The 19,160-nt window shown below is 35.1% G+C and overlaps 1 protein-coding gene across 1 annotated transcript; it reads left to right on the top strand.

Moving 5' to 3' along the window:
* Window positions 1-310: 310 nt before the first annotated feature.
* LOC126856763 (trehalase-like) lies at window positions 311-19,083 on the top strand. The gene is made up of 9 exons (XM_050605580.1): window positions 311-567; window positions 4,685-4,801; window positions 7,321-7,622; window positions 8,298-8,476; window positions 8,696-8,877; window positions 9,498-9,744; window positions 10,188-10,428; window positions 12,617-12,816; window positions 17,776-19,083. Exons 1-9 carry the CDS (start codon window positions 455-457, stop codon window positions 17,926-17,928), a joined length of 1,734 nt encoding a protein of 577 aa, XP_050461537.1. The 5' UTR covers window positions 311-454; the 3' UTR covers window positions 17,929-19,083.
* The last annotated feature ends 77 nt before the right edge of the window (window positions 19,084-19,160 follow it).

Below are 19,160 nucleotides of genomic sequence, written 5' to 3'. Positions count from 1 at the left end.
GTATGACATCTTTATATGATCAATGAGATATCGTTTTAATGATAATTATAACAGTTTCTTCTTTCCTTGATCCACATAATTTACCGCTATCGACCTCACTTTAGTATTTATCTTTTTTGTTTGATAAACGGTAGACACACAAACACACATATATATATATATATATCGGTACGGTGGTACGTGCTCTTCGCCCGAAATTTACATAGTGCGCACGATGCGCGTAATCAGCGGCTAATCGGGGGAGAATGCCCATTCGCCGAACGGCGTGTTATCGACGCGTGCGACGCAGATATAACCGATCGCTAGTTTTCGCACTCGGTTATAGTGCCTGAGACGCCGGTCCCAGGGGCACGAGAAGGAGAGACACTCGGCGTAGATTTTTTTCTGCCGAGCGCGCGATCCAAACTCGACGGATCCTAATCTCGTCCGTAGATTAAACATTAAGTCCGTGACGATGACGATCGTCTCCGCGGTTTTCATCGTCTCCCTAGCTGTCACCTTAAGCGACGCAGCCTCGATCGGGTATGGCGCCGATGATAATTCCGGACCCGAGGATCTCTGTGACAGGTGAGTGAAAGTAAGAACCAGCGAACACGCGATCGTTTCTCTTCCTCATTTCGTTGCACGATCGAAGATCATGTTCACGATCGAATCATCGTTTCTTCGCAATTTTATTATCTTTTTCGCGTTTTTTTACAAAATTATCATAAACTTTTATCTCTTTTAATGCAGTCTTTAGTAGCTTTTAATCATTTTTACATCTAAAGATATTCAAATAGAAAATAGAAAATTGATAAAATTTTATTTTTTTATTATTAAAATTATTTTCAAAATATTAAAGCCATCTCGAGCTATTATAAAAAAACATTTTTTTAAATGTTAAAACAACAAATTCTAGCGAGTTGATGCAAATTAATTTTGATGCAGTCAATCGCTCGAGTTATTTTAGCGATCCTTCGTTGGTCGTCCCAATGACAATAGGTGAAACTCTCGCTATTGTCGCAAAGAGACGCGTACTTCTTGTTGGAATATCACATAATAGGAGAAGATAACTCCTTAATCTTCACTTCATATATCTGCCTTGCTTTTTGCTTTGTCTAATATAATAATGTTCTTCACTATTTTTGACCGAATGGATTTCTTTCGTTATTTTTTATTTTATAAATAAAATAAAAATAATCAAAAAATTAATTACATTACACGATTGGTTAGCGATTATCGTTCGCCAGTTATAAAATAAGTTAGTTAGCCCGAGTTTCCCAAGCCTCTTTTAAGCTATTACTGAGAAAAGCAGAAGTTATAGATCCCATTAACCGATTAGTCTTGCTTGATTGCACGATAGTGTGAGATTAATTAAGTACATCGGGAAATATCGCATATTTTTCCTTATTAAAGATGGGCTGTCAGATAGAGCTGGTAGCAATATTAATTATTATTGTAATACATATATGTATTAATGCAGCTTATTTTTTCCCCCCGAAAAAGATTCACAAACTTTAACTCTACTCTATTCTTACTTAACGATCATACGCATACTATTACAGAATATTTATGTTGACGCATGCGTGCTAATCATCGAGTCATTCCGGAAACGTAGCGGGCGATAACAGCTTATCTGTTCAGAACCCGATAACCGTTTATTTCCACGTATATCGTCATCAACTTTGTCAATTTTAGCAATAACAGCTAGAATGCATCACTAGAACTATGAGTGAAAGTTCGAGTGAATTTCACTGCGTATCGAACGGCTTATCAACGATTTATCTCATGAGAATTATCGGAATGGGCAAGAAGGACGATAAGTCTCTCATTTTATCAATCACGATTAATCGCAATTATATTTTTATCATTTCTTCTTGGATTGTATGTAGTTATAATAGACAAAATATTAAAAATGAACAATGGTTCAGAAATGTATTTTATAAATATACACGATCTCTAAGTATATCTTAATTATATAGTTTCCGCGCACTTGGTGAAATCAAAAGTAACTCGACAAGATCGGTGTTTGATATAAAAATTTGATGAAAGAAAATGGAGTGTCAGCAAGGTCAAGAACGCACGCGAAACTTTTTGAATTTTTCATCCGCGCTCTCGTAACTATAATTTCGTCCTCGCTCGTCCATTTAAGGGATGAGGGAAATATAAAGTGTCCGTTAATAGCGTTTTATTTTCCTCGACGGAGGAAATGTTTCATTTTACGAAAAGTATCTCTTTCCCGCTCTCGATCTTCCTCGTATCCTCGTGTACTCTCGATTCCTCGTCTCCTTTAATCCATCAAAATCCCATTATGGTACCAGCCACGGACAGGAAACGCCCTCGTTCGATTCATCGGACAGCTCCTGAACGGACGATAGGGTTAAGATGTATCGACAAGCTTCACTTACTCATACGAATTGCTTGAAATGAAAGAGCGGGCGATATTAACAGCATTTTCAATAGGCTATGTTCGTGACGTAAAAAGTAGAGTATCCCTCTATTTATTTTGGATTATTATTGGATAAATTAAGGATAAAATGCACCATAAATCGATTAAGGAATATCGTAAACTTTTTTAATTACAGACAGAGATTATCTCTAAAGAAATTATATCCAAAGTAAATTGCACGCTGTTTTTTCATCCCTTGTAATATCGATGTTGTTCTTTATTTATTATTCCTTTCATGTTTACATAAAGATATATTTAAATATATTTTCACACAAATGTATGTAAAAGATATAGATGTACGTGATTATTTTGAGTAAACTATAAACTATTTTTATCATATAAAAGATTATCATATTTTTCTCTTCAGCAAGCACTTTATGAAAATGGCTTTGACATGAAGAAAAGCGTCTGCTTCTCCGTTAAGAAGCATTCAATATCGCGTGAAATCTTCGTTGCTCAAACATCGAATGTAGAGAGAGTTTTTCGAATGCCAAAAAGCTGTCGCGAGATTGAAGATTTCGCGAATCCCGGAATTATAAGAGTGTCAACTTTTGGTAATAAGTGATAATCCCGTGTGATGGATTTTATTTCTTTCTCTCGGGTTTTTTTTTTCTTTTTTTTCTTTTTTTCTTTTTTGTACAGCGTGATTTCTCTCGATCGAGGGAAGTTCTCGACGAGGGAAGATATGAATACGAGGCAGGATTCCTTGGTGTATCGATGGCGTATTTCTTGTCGAAATGAGGACGGAGCGTTCATTATGCTCCGACGAATCCCGTGTATTCGTCGTAAAGACAAAGAGCCCCGTGCAACTTTTCGTTCCGCTTTTCCGCAGCCATGCAACTTTCTTAACTGATTTTATGGCCCGTCGGTTTCAGGAAGCAGGAATTTCGCATCGGATCGACGTCAGTGTCGACGTGGCTGTCGAGGAAAAATAACGGTCCTCGAGCTTCACTTAAAGTTGTCATCTCGCTTAAACTCAGATATACTCTATGGTTGCTAGGGCAGGCTCTTGGTCATCATTGGAAACTATATCGGCGCTTGATATCTTACGATAAGATAGTTGATTGAAAAAGTTCCTTAAACAACAAGAAAAAGGGCATATATATGAGTACTCTAGATCAGACAAGTATCTCTTGTTAGTTACCGTTTTGTACAATATAAATTTCAAGTTGATTCCTCCTTAGCAAAAAACTTGGAAAGATATCGTTTCTTTAAAAGTTTATTTTCAACAGTAGTCTGTTTAAAATAATGTTTCTGATATAAAATTAAAACTTTTTACTTGCACATTAGCATTTACATTTTATTTATCAAAGTCGTTATTTTATTCGTAAAATAAATTGAAGTTTGAATATCGAATTTCTTTTCGAAACATTTCGAATTATAATTTCGAAAAATATTTCATTTCGAAAAATATTATACGTTTCCTATAATAAAGTAAATATATATTATTCCATTGACTCGTTATTCTCGTATATAATAATTCATTTCGTAAATATTCAGATAAAATTAAGTGATTAAATATTTCGACAATATTAACGCTAACGTACGCATAATCCTAAAATAAAGTGAATTCAAATTATGCGCCGCAATTTTGTTAATCATTTAAAGTTTAATTTCAGAACGCAGGGGTCATGTGCTATTTTGTTTAAATATGCAGTCTGCTTGAAAGACAAATGTAGAGCAGAGAACGTAAATAACGAGAACGTTATTTTCAGGAGAGTATAAAATAGTGTCGAGACTCACGTTTTTATTGCGCGCCTTGGCGCGCCTTTTTAAGAAAGAGAATTTTTATTACTTATTCAGTTATTCTTTCAGCTGAAAATTAATCAAATGTCTTGAATTTTTAATATTAAATTAGTACGTAATTATGCTTGTGACAAGTTGCCATTTCTTTCGAAGCTGTATAATTAATTTAATATTAAACTCCGCTTTGTCTATTCCGGAAAATGCGCGTTTTTTTTTTCTTTTTTTTTTTTTTCTTTTTTTCTTCAAAGATTCAAAGACTGTGAAACTATTTTTTAATTTGCCGCTATACGCAATTGTTGGTACAGTTGCGTCAAATACAATTTCCGCAAAATCTGTCAATTTAACTGTCGCCCGCCTGTCGAACGCACCGCATCACGTACTACAAACATTGTTATGTACAAACGCGCGTGATTGAATTAATCATTTTTATCGAGATCTAATTGGCCATGTTTGTTAATTGCACTTTCCCATTTTCCTTTATCCACCTCACGCGATTGTATTGATTTTCAGCAAGGTTTACTGCGAAGGACCGCTGCTGAAAACGGTGCAGCTCGCCGGGATTTTTAATGACAGCAAAACCTTCGTTGATCTCTACCAGCTTAACGATCCGAACGTAACTCTGAACAAGTAAGTTGATATTTGTTGTACGAAAGCGAATCAAAGAATACAAGCCTAATTTCTCCCTTTTTCTCTTTTCCTCTTTTAAAAAATTATATATAAAAAATAGAAATGTTTCTAAATATTTTTCTATCTTTTCGTGAGCAATAATTTTTTTTAATGCTCTTGATTATCTCGCTGATTTTTATATGGCTGTCACAAAGTAAATTTTTATTTGAAATATCTTGCATCAATTTAAGTGGTTTATGATTTTATATATATATATATATATATTTTATATAATTATTATATATTATATATATATTATATTATTTATACATTTATAGCGAGAGACTATCGAAAGAGAAAGAATAATTAATAATTCCTCGCTAACGATATTTACACAGAAATGATTTCAACAATTGCATACATTTTCTAAATTAACATGCTTTTAAGCGAACGCATATTGTAATTTAAATTTTTAATTAATCGTGACGCTTTATCATAATATATCAGACATTTTGCGTAATCCCTATTGTTTCAATAATCTGCTATTATTTCTAATAAAGCAAAAAGCAAACTTTGAAACGGGACGTTGCATTTTAATATGTTGGCTGAAAAGAGGAAGAGAGAAATGGAAAATTCCTTTTTGTATAAATTTTGTATAAATTAATTTTAAATTAGTTTGTCTTTCTCTTTAATATTTATACAATATCTCAAATAAATTGGAATGACATGAAATGAACATGACAAATATTTTTTATAAAAGTAATAACGTGAAAAGAAATAAAGAAATAAAAAGAATCAAGCAACAAAGTTCTTAAATAAATAAAATAGATAAGATAAAATCTGAATCAGTTTGAAAAAAATATTACAGATAATTAAGTTTATTTTTTATAAATAATTAAGTTTATTTTAATAAGAAACAATTAAATTAATTTTTAAAATTATTTCTTCTTTTAAGACAAATATATATATATATATATATATAAAACTTTTTTCAGTTATATACAAAATTGCAAAGTGATTTACTATTGTAATGAAATAATAGAATCGTTCGGAAATGCGGAGACATAGTCAGTCTTTCGATGCGTTTCCGTAATTTCGCGTGCATTTGACAGTTGATCTTTCGGACGTAAACACGTCATTTGAATCGGAAGAGTTAGGAGAGTGTCGCTTTAGGCTCGCCTCGCGCACGAGATGTAATCAAATTCCGCGGTCGCCCGTATGAAGGGGATCTTAATCGTGTCACGGCAGCTGAGAGCAAATACGCGTAGCTTTACTTCACTGACATGCATGATATATTACGATGTATTTGCAGGCAAATTGAAAATTAAATTCAGCAATATCGATACTTTTACACGTAAGCGATAAGATTCCGTTCCCTTGCGCAATGTCGATTTTATTTACGTGTATCGATTTCGCGAAGGAGATGCACTTCTCGAATAAGCAATCTTTATCTTATCCATTATTTAAAGGTTTAAATAAAAATATCGATAAAAGAACATTTCAAACAAGATTCTCTACTTAAGATTCGCTATCTTTTCCACAACATTTTGCGTTTTATAAATAATATCGGTCTCCGCGTGGATCGTCATGTGGAATTTTACACGCGCGTATGTCACTGAAGATGACGGCGACGATCGTTCGGATTCTTTAATGGACTCGTGTCGCGGGTAAATCTGTCGACCACCCTCGCACGCGACTCACTCCGCGCGTTCACGTTGAATCGCTTCCCGTGCAGAGATATTTATGGTTTCCATTTTACGACGATTTTCGCCGTACATCGTTATACGTTATGCTAGCTTTCGTTCACCCTACGGATTTCTTTCCGCCGAGTAGAATTATGGTCGCGGATCGAACTTCGTGACTTTATTCCGATCGCGATAGCAACGATAACGAGCGGGAATATGAGTACGCATACTGGAATTATTTTTCCGAGAATGTATTACTTGATATTATATCGAATTCGCCAGCAGATTTGTTTCTGCAAATGTATTACATGGATTACATAATCAGATAACCTCGTCATATTATATAGCTGGATAAATAATCGATGAAATAAGAGATGAGTTAAGCAGCGATCTGATGAGGTCAGATTTTTGTTATTAGACGGGTAAAACTAATGAAACCTATTTGCACTGAATTATCAGAAATTTGCTATCATATAAATCATTATCATGAATTTTTCCATTACGAGATAAGACATGTTTGAATGATGGATGATAAGTTTTATCATTTTATCGAACATCGCAAAATAAAATTTAAAATTAATATAAATTATTTAATTCATATTTTTTAATAACAGCAAAACTTAGAAAATATGATAAGCTTCAATATTGTATTTGTCAAATAAAAATATAAGAGAAATAAAAAAAAAATTTCTCGGAGTAATAATCTATAGAAAGAAAAGAAAAAGAAAATTATTTCCCACATCTTACTTTTTATGTGGAAATATTATAAAATTACAAAATATTTTTTTATTTATTAAACGAACTTTTTTAAAAATCCAATAAATTCGCAATTAATTCGCCTCGAACTCGTCCTAGTTTTAATATCTTGATGAAAGCAACCAACAACTCGCCTAATCGCTCTGAGGTGGCCACGTTCGTCGCCGAGAACTTTGTCATGCAAGATGAACTGGATAACTCAACGTTATCGGATTGGAAGGAGAATCCAGCCATCCTAAAATCCATTCAAGATTCGCAGTTCCGCGAGTGGGCGAGACGTTTGAATTCTATTTGGGAAACTCTAGCTAGGAAGATAAAAGATGACGTGATGATCAATCCGGAACGACACAGCTTGATTTACGTGAATAACACTTTTGTCGTTCCCGGAGGACGATTCAAAGGTAATATCGCGAGCAATTATCATTTCATTTACCTTTAAAGTCAGCGTGACGCGGCTTAAAGCGGCTTTTTTCACTTGTTGAATATTGCAGTTAAACGAAATGAACATTTACCTAATCTTGATTTATCTTTAAAAAATTTGTTGCCATTTTAACGGATCGCTTAAAAGCGGAACTGGCTGTGCTTTTTTATATTCTTGATTCCTTTTCAAAATTCTCTACTTTTAGCAAACTTTGAAAACAGTTTTATCCGTACAGTTTCGATGGCGGTAAGGTTGTTGACATTTTTGCGACTATTCATTTTTATGTGTTTACATTGGCAGAAGCCAACGAGAAGCCGTTTGCGCATTTTTATGTGTTTGCCAAGAATCAAGAATAGATAATATTTTTTATGATATTTGTCATACGCGAATTCTCTTTTTATTTATTTGATTTTTTTCTCTTTGCAAAAGTGGATACTTAAAGAACTATCGCAGAGAGATGATAAGATACTAGTCGTGAAAATAAAATAAATAAAGAGACAAATTTATATTTTCCTCGTATAATAAAATCTCTAAACTTTAATAGTTTTTTTTTTAATCGATTATCATAAACATTTTATTTAAAAAAAATGTTTATAACAAAAATATGAAAAAAAAAGAGAAAGCGTTCACGCACATTAAAGAACTTTTGCTGCAGAATTTTATTATTGGGACAGCTACTGGATAATCGAGGGACTCTTATTATGTGATATGCCTGTCACCGTTAAGGGAATGATCGAGAATTTTTTCTCCATGGTGAAGAGATACGGTTTCGTTCCAAACGGCGGTAGAGTTTATTACTTGTCGCGAAGCCAACCGCCTCTATTGATACCGATGGTACGTAGTGCTGCATCTTCAACGTCTTTCGAGTACAAAGCACATTTGTCCGCTTCTCTCTCTCTCTCTCTGGAATTAGTTGCATTTCATACAGAGATCGTGCCAATGGCACTCTGGTCTCTTTGTACGAGATTTTACCTCTTTTTCCTTTAAACAGTTTCTCGAAGAATTCAAAGTTTCATTTTTGCCTCAAACATGCTGAAACGGTCTCTCTTCCAGGTCGCGAAATATTACGACTATACCAAGGATCGCGAATTTCTCAAGCAAAATATAGCCATTCTTGAGAAGGAATTCGAATACTGGCAAAACGAGAAGATGGTAAACGTAATGAAGGACGGTAAGACTTACAGAATGGCGCGTTACGTGACAAACAGCAATGGTCCGCGACCAGAGAGTTACAAGTAAGCCTTCTGTCAATGAATAGAAAAAAAAACGGTTGCAGCATATGATCGATATAACTGTCAAAATGTTCAAAAGAATTTATATCTACCGGTTCTCTTCATTTTACGATTATTATTATTATTATTATTCGGCGAATTTATGAATGTGAATTCTATTATTACTTTTTCAGCGTGAATTTTTCCGGGGAAAAATTTCAACTTGTGCAATTTTTATTTTCTTCCGAGAATTCGAGAGGCGAAGTAAAATCACGATTTTTTCCTCTACATATTGAATTATGTCCACGTAACGTGTAACGTGACGCTCAGGAGGGGGGATCTGTCATCATTTTTCTTCGTAAAAGTACACTGTAAAAAAAAATGGACTAAAACTTCAGACAAAGTGTTCTGCAGCATTTTTTGCAAGCAATGAATTTTCAGACACATTCTTGCGAACTTTCAGAGAAACGACTTCGATAATTAAGACAAATTGAAAATTCAGACAAAAATATGTCTGAATTTTTAGAAAATTTTTCACAATGTATTTCTTATGACAATTGCATCGATCACCGGAAGAAAATCGATTAGTACGTTAATTATAAGGGGTCTCTAACGTAAGAACGAACGTGTACGTCTTCCCGCAGGGAGGATTACCGATTGGCGCAAGCATTGCCGGAGAAGGAGCGCGGGGAGCTTTACAACAATTTGAAAGCTGCGGCTGAGAGCGGCTGGGACTTCTCCTACAGATGGTGCATACGAATCGACAGGAACGCCAATCTCAGTCTCATTAATGCCTCGACGAGCGACATTATACCCGTCGATTTGAATGCGATATTACAGCGGAACGCCCGGTTGCTTGCTCGTTTTCACGGTGTCCTGGGCAACCTACAAGTAAGCCTCTCGCTAAACATGCGTCCTTCCGTTTGGATTGTTCCGCAAACGCACGTAGCGTCAACCCAGAGCACGACATGACCGTATTTATTGCCCCGTCGTCTCGCAAAGCGACGACGATAATATTATCTGACAAATAAAGGAATATCGCGAGCATTCTTCTCTCGATTATGACACATAGCAGTTATAAATGAGTCCCTTTCCCATTTCTCTTCGTAATTATGTATATAGGAGAAAGGCGGAAATATATAAATCGATTATTATAAATGGTAGTTTCGATGGTATTATCGAATTTCGAGAGAGGGAGTCGTCCCTTATGTCAGATACGCGCGAGATTGTGACGTAACATCATTAACGCCTGGTCTCGCGTCGTTATCAGTTGCGTAACACATATCCTATGTTGACGCTATTTCAATCTTCCCTTTCCCCTTTTCTCATTCCAGAAGGTCTTGCGTTATTCCAAGATTGCCCTGGACTATCAAGCTGCCATCGACAATGTCCTGTGGAACGAGGACGAGGGAATCTGGCTTGATTATGATGCGAGGAATAAACAATCCAGAAATGCCTTCTATCCCTCGAATTTGTCGCCGCTCTACACAATGAGCTACAATCGGAATAAGAGCACCTATTATGCCCTGAAGGCTATTTCCTACCTCAAAAGAAATCGGGTCGATTTGTACTTTGGTAAGTTTGTCATTGATCGTCGATGACGCCTCCTAGTTTTTGCGGAAGTGAAATTCATCTTTCTTTTGACGGGTAAAATATTTCGCAAAACTATATATATTCCTGCTTTCTCGCGAAAAATGTTATAATCGTCGATTTAATCTTTCTTGCCCGTTGTTTTGCTTTATCGTTCGCAAAATCCGAACAAATGCGATTAAAAAATTTCGCATCGGAGATTTCTCTGTTCCGTTCGTTTTATTCCTTGCGAGAGCGCCTTTCATCCCTTTCGAGGTAACCGAAATGAAATAAATAAATGGCGCCAAAGTGGCCAAAATAAATAGGATAAAAATAGCGCATAGTCGGAAAGACCAAAAGGTTCGACGATCGATAACGCTTGGTGAACGTATATAGCCGTGTGATATTCGGGATGTACGAGTTAATCCAACTTCCGCGGAAATACGTTTTCCTGTTCGCGAGATCGTTTATCTTCTATTTTCTTTTCTAAACTCGCCAAAGCTGTTCGGCGTTCCTGCCAGTCATTCCCGGGGAATCGGAGTAAACAATAATTTGGCCGATTAACTCCCTTCAAAGAGGAACCGAGATGGATTATACGTACGTATCAGGCATCCTGGAACCACTTTCAAATACCAGATGTATGTATACAAAAGCTCCATAATATAATACACGGGAATGGATCGATGAGAATTTTAGGAATGTTACAGATGGATTATCTCAAGCAAATTGGAGTTCTGTTTAATCGCGCGCGTGTAATACCCATCAAAAATATTTGTCTGTTAATCTATTCGATGGCGAATCGCAATATTCATTACGCCAACTCCACCTAAAATTTCACAAACGACGGAATAATGAGTTGGTCCTTAATCGAGTATAAAGCTTCCAACCGGACAGAATTTAGCGTATGTCTCGTCGTGAAATTTGCATAGATTAGTGGATGCAAATCTTGTCTCTCGCGATAAATAATTTAAACAGTTTGAGGGAGTTTGCAGATGTGTTATCTTGCGAGGTAAGGCCTTTACGTAATTCCAAGTGTGTTTGTAAGAGCAGCTTCGGCGAGTCTACGTGTTTGCCAGTGAAACGTCATTATTCGTGATAATGGCGTAACCGAGGGGAGGGAGGGAGACGTACACGAAGGGGAGATCTCTGGATGTTTGGTACGTGAAATGTCGCGATCTATCAACGACTAACTCGCAGTCGGAAAAATTGAACGGATCCTACGAAAATATTCTCGATCCGATTTATGCGGCTGTCAACGACAGTGATTCGTAAAAGTTCTGTCAGAATTTTTCCGCGAATAAATATGCCGTTATTACTCCTCGGCATAGACATCTTGCATCTTGCCTCGATATTGACAACTTACTAAGATATCGCGAATTATTTTCAACGTGCGTGATACTAATAGTTTCTCAAAGAATGTAGATGTTTTTTTTTATTAACTTTAGTGTCGAACAGTTTGAAAAGTATTTAGAATTTTAATCAAAATATTATAATAAAATAAATTATCTTTCATAAAACAATAAAAATGTTACTTTTAAGAAGAGTGTAGGTAAATTAAAAATTTTTTATAAGGAAAATCTTTTTAATTAGAAGTTAATTTAATAAAAATTTCATTATGCCTCCGATAAGAAGGAGCGATCAATTATACTTTATCAAGCTGTAGCGTTGAGATTAATTGCGAGTCGACCAAATTTTCGACCAAAAGAAAACATCGATGTCAAATTGATCAAAGGACTCGTAAGAACTTAAAGATGAAAAGAATTTCGGTAAATTGGAACATTTTCTCTTTCTCATTCTTTTTGTCTGTAAATGACATATTTAGTGTAATTCGTCAATCAGTGTTTTAATCCTAGACACACGATATTCCGAGTTAGTTTTCGCTTATTTGATTATTAACGCACGGCGGATTTCGCTGCGACTTGTTTTAATCCTTAATAAAAATCCCTAATAAAAATTCATGTTTCGTACATGAATCAGATATTGCCAGAAATTTTAGAAATGAGATGCGTTTAGATTATGGAAAAATATTTGAAAAACGATCACGTGGTCGTGAAAAATCAAGACGTTGAAGACGGTTTCGTGTAACGATTCTCTAATAATCTCCCGGGTTCGATTGTCTGGAATCGAGGAAGCGATATCGAGCTCTCTTGGAAACAACAGTAATAAGAAACAATTGGCTTGCTTTTCGTTGCAGGTGGCACGCCAACTTCCGCAAACTATACCGGGGAACAATGGGACTTCCCTAACGCGTGGCCGCCTTTGCAATCCTTTTTGGTCGTGGGTCTTTATCGAACCGGGATGAAAGAAGCGATGGACCTAGCCGAGACATTGGCCGGCAGATGGCTCAGATCGAATTATATTGGTTACGATGAATACGGCAAAATGTTCGAGAAGGTGAGTCCGTCTCTTTCTTGCACTTGACAAGAACCCTATTCATTCGCCAACTCCGCTCCGTTGACCGGAAAAGTAACAGATTAAGTAAGGGAAACTTTTTGCCGACGAGTTGCGGCAGATGTTTTTATACACACACACACACACATACTAGTGCGTCGAAAGTACCTACGTATTGATTGTGAGTCTCAACGGAATAGAGATTCTACACCGATATAATTCGAACTAGTTTTTTTTTTTTTTCAGAAAAGAATCATTAGCCTTCTTTTAAAAAGGGGAGAGTTTTTATGATAATAAAGTACATGATTAAAATTTGATTATAAAAATATATAAATATAACGCACATTTTTATCACGCGATCGTTAAACTAATATTTTATCCTCGAATTTAAAAACGAAAGTAATTAATTTAATATTATTTTAATTTCAATTTACCACTCTTTTTTGTAATGTGTATTTTTTTTTTAATTTTCTTATTGACAACCAAATATCAATACATCTCGTTGATATCAAAATTAAAAAGTGTACTATATATCAATCCTATTTAATGCTGTTTATCAGAGCAAACATTTTCATTTCCGGGAGCGACGCGGTCGCTGTATCTTCTTTTTTTTCGTTTTTTTTTTTATTTTTTTTTTGTTTGTATGGAAACTCAATGAGGTGTGTATTATATATCGGAAAATGTTCTTGAATTTCGACTATAAGAAGAGGACAGTTGCACGTTTAATGCGCGCACGCGAGGGTGACCTCCCTTGTTTCTTCTTGTCGTTCCACGTTATCCTCCATCCGTCCTGCTGAGACCTGGAAAGAAGAGAACGGGAAAGAGAAAAAGAGAGGAGGAGAGAGAGGAGGGGCCTGGAAAGCCTCCGGGAAATGCGTCCGGTGTACGGCTCGTTCTAATCTGTCTTGTTTTGTTTCGCCACCCTTCGTCCTCGGAGAGGAGAGGATTCAATGTTGCGATTAGGAGCACGGTACATTGAGAAAAAGTATGTTATGTACATTTTATCCTTCTCTTGGACACTTTCATTCTCTCTTTCTCTCTCTCTCTCTCTCTTTCTCTCCTATAAAGGAGAAAAATCGCCGTCGGCGCTCATGCATATTGAGAAGGCAGTATACGTAAAATAGCCAGTATCGGGATATCAGAAGCGGGAGACATCTCTTTCTTTTTTTTCCCTTAAATTATACTTTTTTTCTCAGAGCACACGCGTTTGTACATACTGAAATGTTTACTTTTTTATTGAAATTTTTATTAATCATGTATTTATCAATATGTATTTTATATAATAAATTAAAAAAGTCGGTCATATTAAATTATCACAAATTTAAATCCTAAATAATTATATAACGTCCGTTGTATGTATCTTTTTTCATATTTTAATATTTTATTGAATTATCGATAATTACAGTTATATAAAGATGTAATATCTGAAGACTCGATTGCGAGTATTTTCAGTTTTAATAACGTTATCCAAATAATTAAAAAAAATCTCTCTATTCAAGAGTTTATGTAAAATAAATTTCTTAATATAAAAAAATGACGTTGCTGTCTTCGACATTTGTGTTAGTATTAATAAAAATCGATTCTTTTTATATTCGTGTAAGAAACAGTTATAAGCATATTTATGTGTGTATGAAAGAGAGAGAGAGAGAGAGAGAGAGAGAGAGAGAGAGAGAGAGACAAAAATGTTATATTAATAATATAACGTTGGGGTTAATGAAACTATTTTAACGGGTAAGTTTCGATTATAATAATTATAAACAATGTATAGGAAGAACAAGACGATGAAATGCAAGGCGTGCCTGGCAACTTTGCGCGAATCACGTCGCATTGATACCGAAGTATCAGTAACGAGCTCTCTGCCGAGAGCAGAAAATAGCCGGTCCATCTCGCTGAATAAACATACTCGGTCAATTGAATCGAGGTTTCTTTCGTTTGCCTTGTCTTGAAAATGAGAAGGAAGAGAGACAACTAAGTCCCTCCTCAAATACATTCCACCCTCGGGTGAGAAAATTTTTTTTTTATATTGACAAATTGAAATTATATTCTCGCGATTTCTCTCTCTCTCTCTCTTTCTCTCTCCGAAAAAGACGTTTATTTATTATTATTTTAATCGACGCCACAATGAAAATAATAATGAATAAACACACACAGTCATATAATCAAAGTTTAATAAGTTTAATCCATGAGTGTGTACGTGTTACTTGATCATATGTAACATTGAAAAATAAATTTCCGGATAATGTTACCGCAACTGCGTTGGATTATTTTGTCAAAAGCGAGGATACGCGTGTGTCGTATCTTGTTTTTTATGGTGCATAAATGGATTCGAAATAAACTATAATTTTTTCGCGTTTGACAGGAGTAAGCTTATAACGTACACGCGCGTATCCTCCAGCTGGAGATAAAATAATAAATAATTCTTTAAAGTTTAATGTGACACACACATACACACATGCGCGCGATCCATAAAGACTACTTTCATCGTAAGAGCTTTAGATTAGATCGCACGGCCATTTACTAATGAAGGAGAAGCTAAAAGTGCTCTCGCGGCATGCTTTTCAGACTTATTTCATCGAGCGTGAATGATGGCATGCAAAGAAATTCATTTATTCCGAAGTACGCTGGAAATTACATCTCTCTGCTTCTCCTCCTCCTCTCTCTCTCTCTCTCTCTCTCTCTCTCTCTCTCTCTCTCTCTCTAATTTCATAATCTAATATGGTTGACGGAGTGATTGGTTCGAATATTAATTATTAAGTTTACGCGCATTAAAGCACCATGTTTCTTTCGCGTTCGATTAAGCCGGAACAATTTATTTCAGTTAATTTCTAGTTTGCGTCGCCGGGGAATAGGCTGTTTTATTACGAATATACGGGGTGTCGTGCAAATACAATTCCGTAACAAAGTCGAGAAGGATAAAATTCTAGTTGATGAAGAGAAGAAAAATTAAATGATTATTTGATTTTTTTTTAATTATATAAAGAAGTAGGTTGTTTAATTAACCTTTTCATGAAAAATTGACTCTATAAATTGAGTGGAATAATCTGTAATTGTAACGTTTGAGACACTCTGTACATTTACTAGTTTCTCGCAATCTGCCATATTCCTCTCCTTTCAAAATACACTTTGCAATGTGATTGTCAGAGAGGGAAAAAGTGTACACGCGCGTATTTGTGTATATCTCGAGTCGGGCAATAGATTTTTATATTACATTCCCATCTGCGCTCAAGAATAATAAAATTGCAGAAGCAAATATTATGGATGCTGTGGAAAAAAATCAATCTTTCTCGAAAGATATATTTTAAAATTTTTCCTAATTATTTTTTTTTTTTTTTTGGTGCAACATTATTTTCGCATTCAATTTTATAATAAAACGACCTTTTTATTATTCCAATTAAATATTACAAACAAATGAGCGTCCCATATTTATTTTTCGTTTCACGAAAGAATGATTTTGTTCTACGCATTCAACGGTAAATAAAGGCTAAAAGAGATCAAAGTTACATAATGCAACATTCACAATTGTAGATACACACACTCATACAATGCGTTAACGCATTCGGGCATTTCTTTAACTCGATAAGCCCGATATTGACATAAATTTGTATCAACATGAATGCATCGACGGCATCACTGTTCATCGCGCGATTTGATATTCGTTTATCACCCGATGCTTTTAAAGTACTTGTGTATACAAAATACATGATGTTAGTTTTAGCGCATGGTAAAAAAATTTAAAAAGCATTTTTTTTTACTAAAAAAAAGTCAGGCAATCGGGTGATGCATGATTTAAATCATGAGAATTAAAATTTCATCCTTCATCGAAATAGTATTGCAATGAGTTGTTTGTCAAAAATTCGCGACAAATGTAAATATTCTATTTTTTCTAAAATTTCTATTTTTTTTTTTTTTTGATATTATATAATATGTAATTCGTTTTTATAATGCGGTTTCTGTAAAACGGGCCAGATGCGTAGCAAGCGTAGAAACCATAGAAACTGTTTCCCGGAATTTTGTAAGACGCGCACACAATAAGGGGTTAGTAACAATTTAAAATTCGCATTGTCGCGAACAAAGGGAGGAGTACGTCATAGGGGGAGTGTAATATCCCGTTATTGTCTCGTTCGGCGTCCCGGTCGTACGGAAGAGAACCGATGGAATAACGAAGAGCATTTTATCCCCCCACTCTCCCATCCCCGATTTATATCACATTGCTTCCGAGTCGAAAATTGTTATAACACAACGTCAATCGTGCGCCTTCGACGGAAGGGGTGGGACATTCGCGATCATTTATCACCGATATGACGTTAATGAAAATAAATACGTCAATACGCTTCTCGCTATCGGTCTATTAAAATCTTTCGTTATGACTTTCCAAATCTGTTGAATCGATTTCCCCTCAAACGGAAAATGTGCAAAAATTCTCAAGCTATATATTTGCTATTAAAATTAAATACAAGATCGTATCTCTCTGCCATTTCAATTTCGCGTAGCGATTCAAGAGCCTCGATTGATTTTGGTTCAAAAATTCGTACATCGATGTTTTTCCTGAAAGTTAGAAATTTTTTGCAGTAAAAAAAAAAAAAGAGAAAAAAATGATAGTAATAATCTAACAATAAGATAATAACTTGTACAATTTACTGCAATAAACTGCAATTTTGCGCTTGCTATTCTTGAGAATTAGAAAGGGTGGAAATGCGAGTGGAATTGTAGCAAAATATTATAGTTCGTACATTTAGGGCGGCTTAAAACGGGTACGCGGGTAGCCGTTTAACTAACTGACGAAAGTTCATCCAAGTTCTCTCGATCAGACGAAATTACATTTCCGCATAGAGCAAGCATACCGCGCCGAGGGATTAATTCGTCGCGGATGGGAACCAGGGCGACGATCTAAAGCGCTCCTTGATTACTTTCGACGTGACTGTTTGTGACTCGGCAGTGTAATTAGTTCACTTTTAATTTCAGTACAACGCGATACATCCCGGCGAGGGTGGCGGCGGTGGCGAGTACAGCGTTCAGGAAGGCTTCGGATGGACAAACGGCATCGTCTTCGAGTTCCTTCGTCTTTTCCCGGACGTCCAGTCCTCGGACCAGTTTAGCAATGATATTAGTAGTTAATGCACGTGGTCAGATAAGTAGCTAATTGAGCTTAGAAGTCAGCGTTAGCGCGTTCTCTGTAAAAATAAGTGCTACGAAAAGAAATCGATGCGGATCTTCATCGAATTTCCATGTCAATTTCTTTTTTAAAAAAAATTTAACTCTTAATTTTTAAAATGAAGGATTGACTTGTGAGCATATTTTTTTAAATTATTAACATAGTTTCTTGGATGGAATACAATTTATTTCTCTATCCTCTTTAATCACCGGTGTTGTTGAAGATAATTAATTTTCAATTTTTTTAATATTTAACAAAATTTATGAATCCTTAAAAAATAAAAAAGAAATATACATAAATATCAGTTTTGAGATATTACACAATATTTCGAAGCGAAACTTAATATCGATTTTATAAAAGTGAGTATATTAAGATAAATAATTAACTTAGATATTGTTTCCCAAAACCGGGGAACATAATATGACAAAAAAAAAACTAAAGGTTCTAATTTTTACAGCTATTAACAAATCTAATTTCTACAGGAACATGAAATTTATCGAAAAATATAAATGTAGAAGAACATATGCTTTAAGTAAAAATCTAGGTATTAAATAATTATTAAATGTTTAATTAAAAGATAAAACGAAATACTTTGTAACGAATCTAGTCCACAAGGGAAACCTTGCAAGGGCAGCGCAAAGATAACCCCACCGTGCTTTCAGATTTTTGAATACGCAGTAATAAGTTTCAATCATAAGATACGCAAAAGAGTTGTAATCGGTAGGAATAAAATATTTATTTTAATTTTTATCATTGCTAGAATTAATATATAAAACATATTAAAATTACGGGGAAACGGAGATGTTCAATGTTCTGATGATCGCGATCACTTGCAATGCAATATTAAATTAGCACAAGAGTCGAGTTACCTTCTTTTCTTCGTCGTTGCATTTTCAATTACAAATTGCTAATTTATTTCCTTTATTGTCTATGCTATGAGAAAATTCTTTTCTCGAAAATAGCTGGACGGAGATATTCGATTTACGATACGAGATTGAAATTCTTGAAACTGAAAATTCGTATCACATCAAATTACTACTCTTTTGCGATTAAAGAATAAGAGAGAAGTTGGTCTAATTAACGTAGCCATTAATGTCAAATAAATATGAATTATACTATTCTGTATGTATGATTTTTTTCTATCCTCATCTTGCACTGTCTGTGCAATCTTCAGCCATCTGTACGAAAATCGATT

The sequence above is a fragment of the Cataglyphis hispanica genome, chromosome 19, assembly GCF_021464435.1.
Source record: "Cataglyphis hispanica isolate Lineage 1 chromosome 19, ULB_Chis1_1.0, whole genome shotgun sequence".
Classification (NCBI taxonomy): Eukaryota; Metazoa; Arthropoda; class Insecta; order Hymenoptera; family Formicidae; genus Cataglyphis; species Cataglyphis hispanica.
The sequence above is the reverse complement of the archived record's forward strand: the minus strand, read 5'-3'. Positions and strand labels throughout refer to the sequence as shown.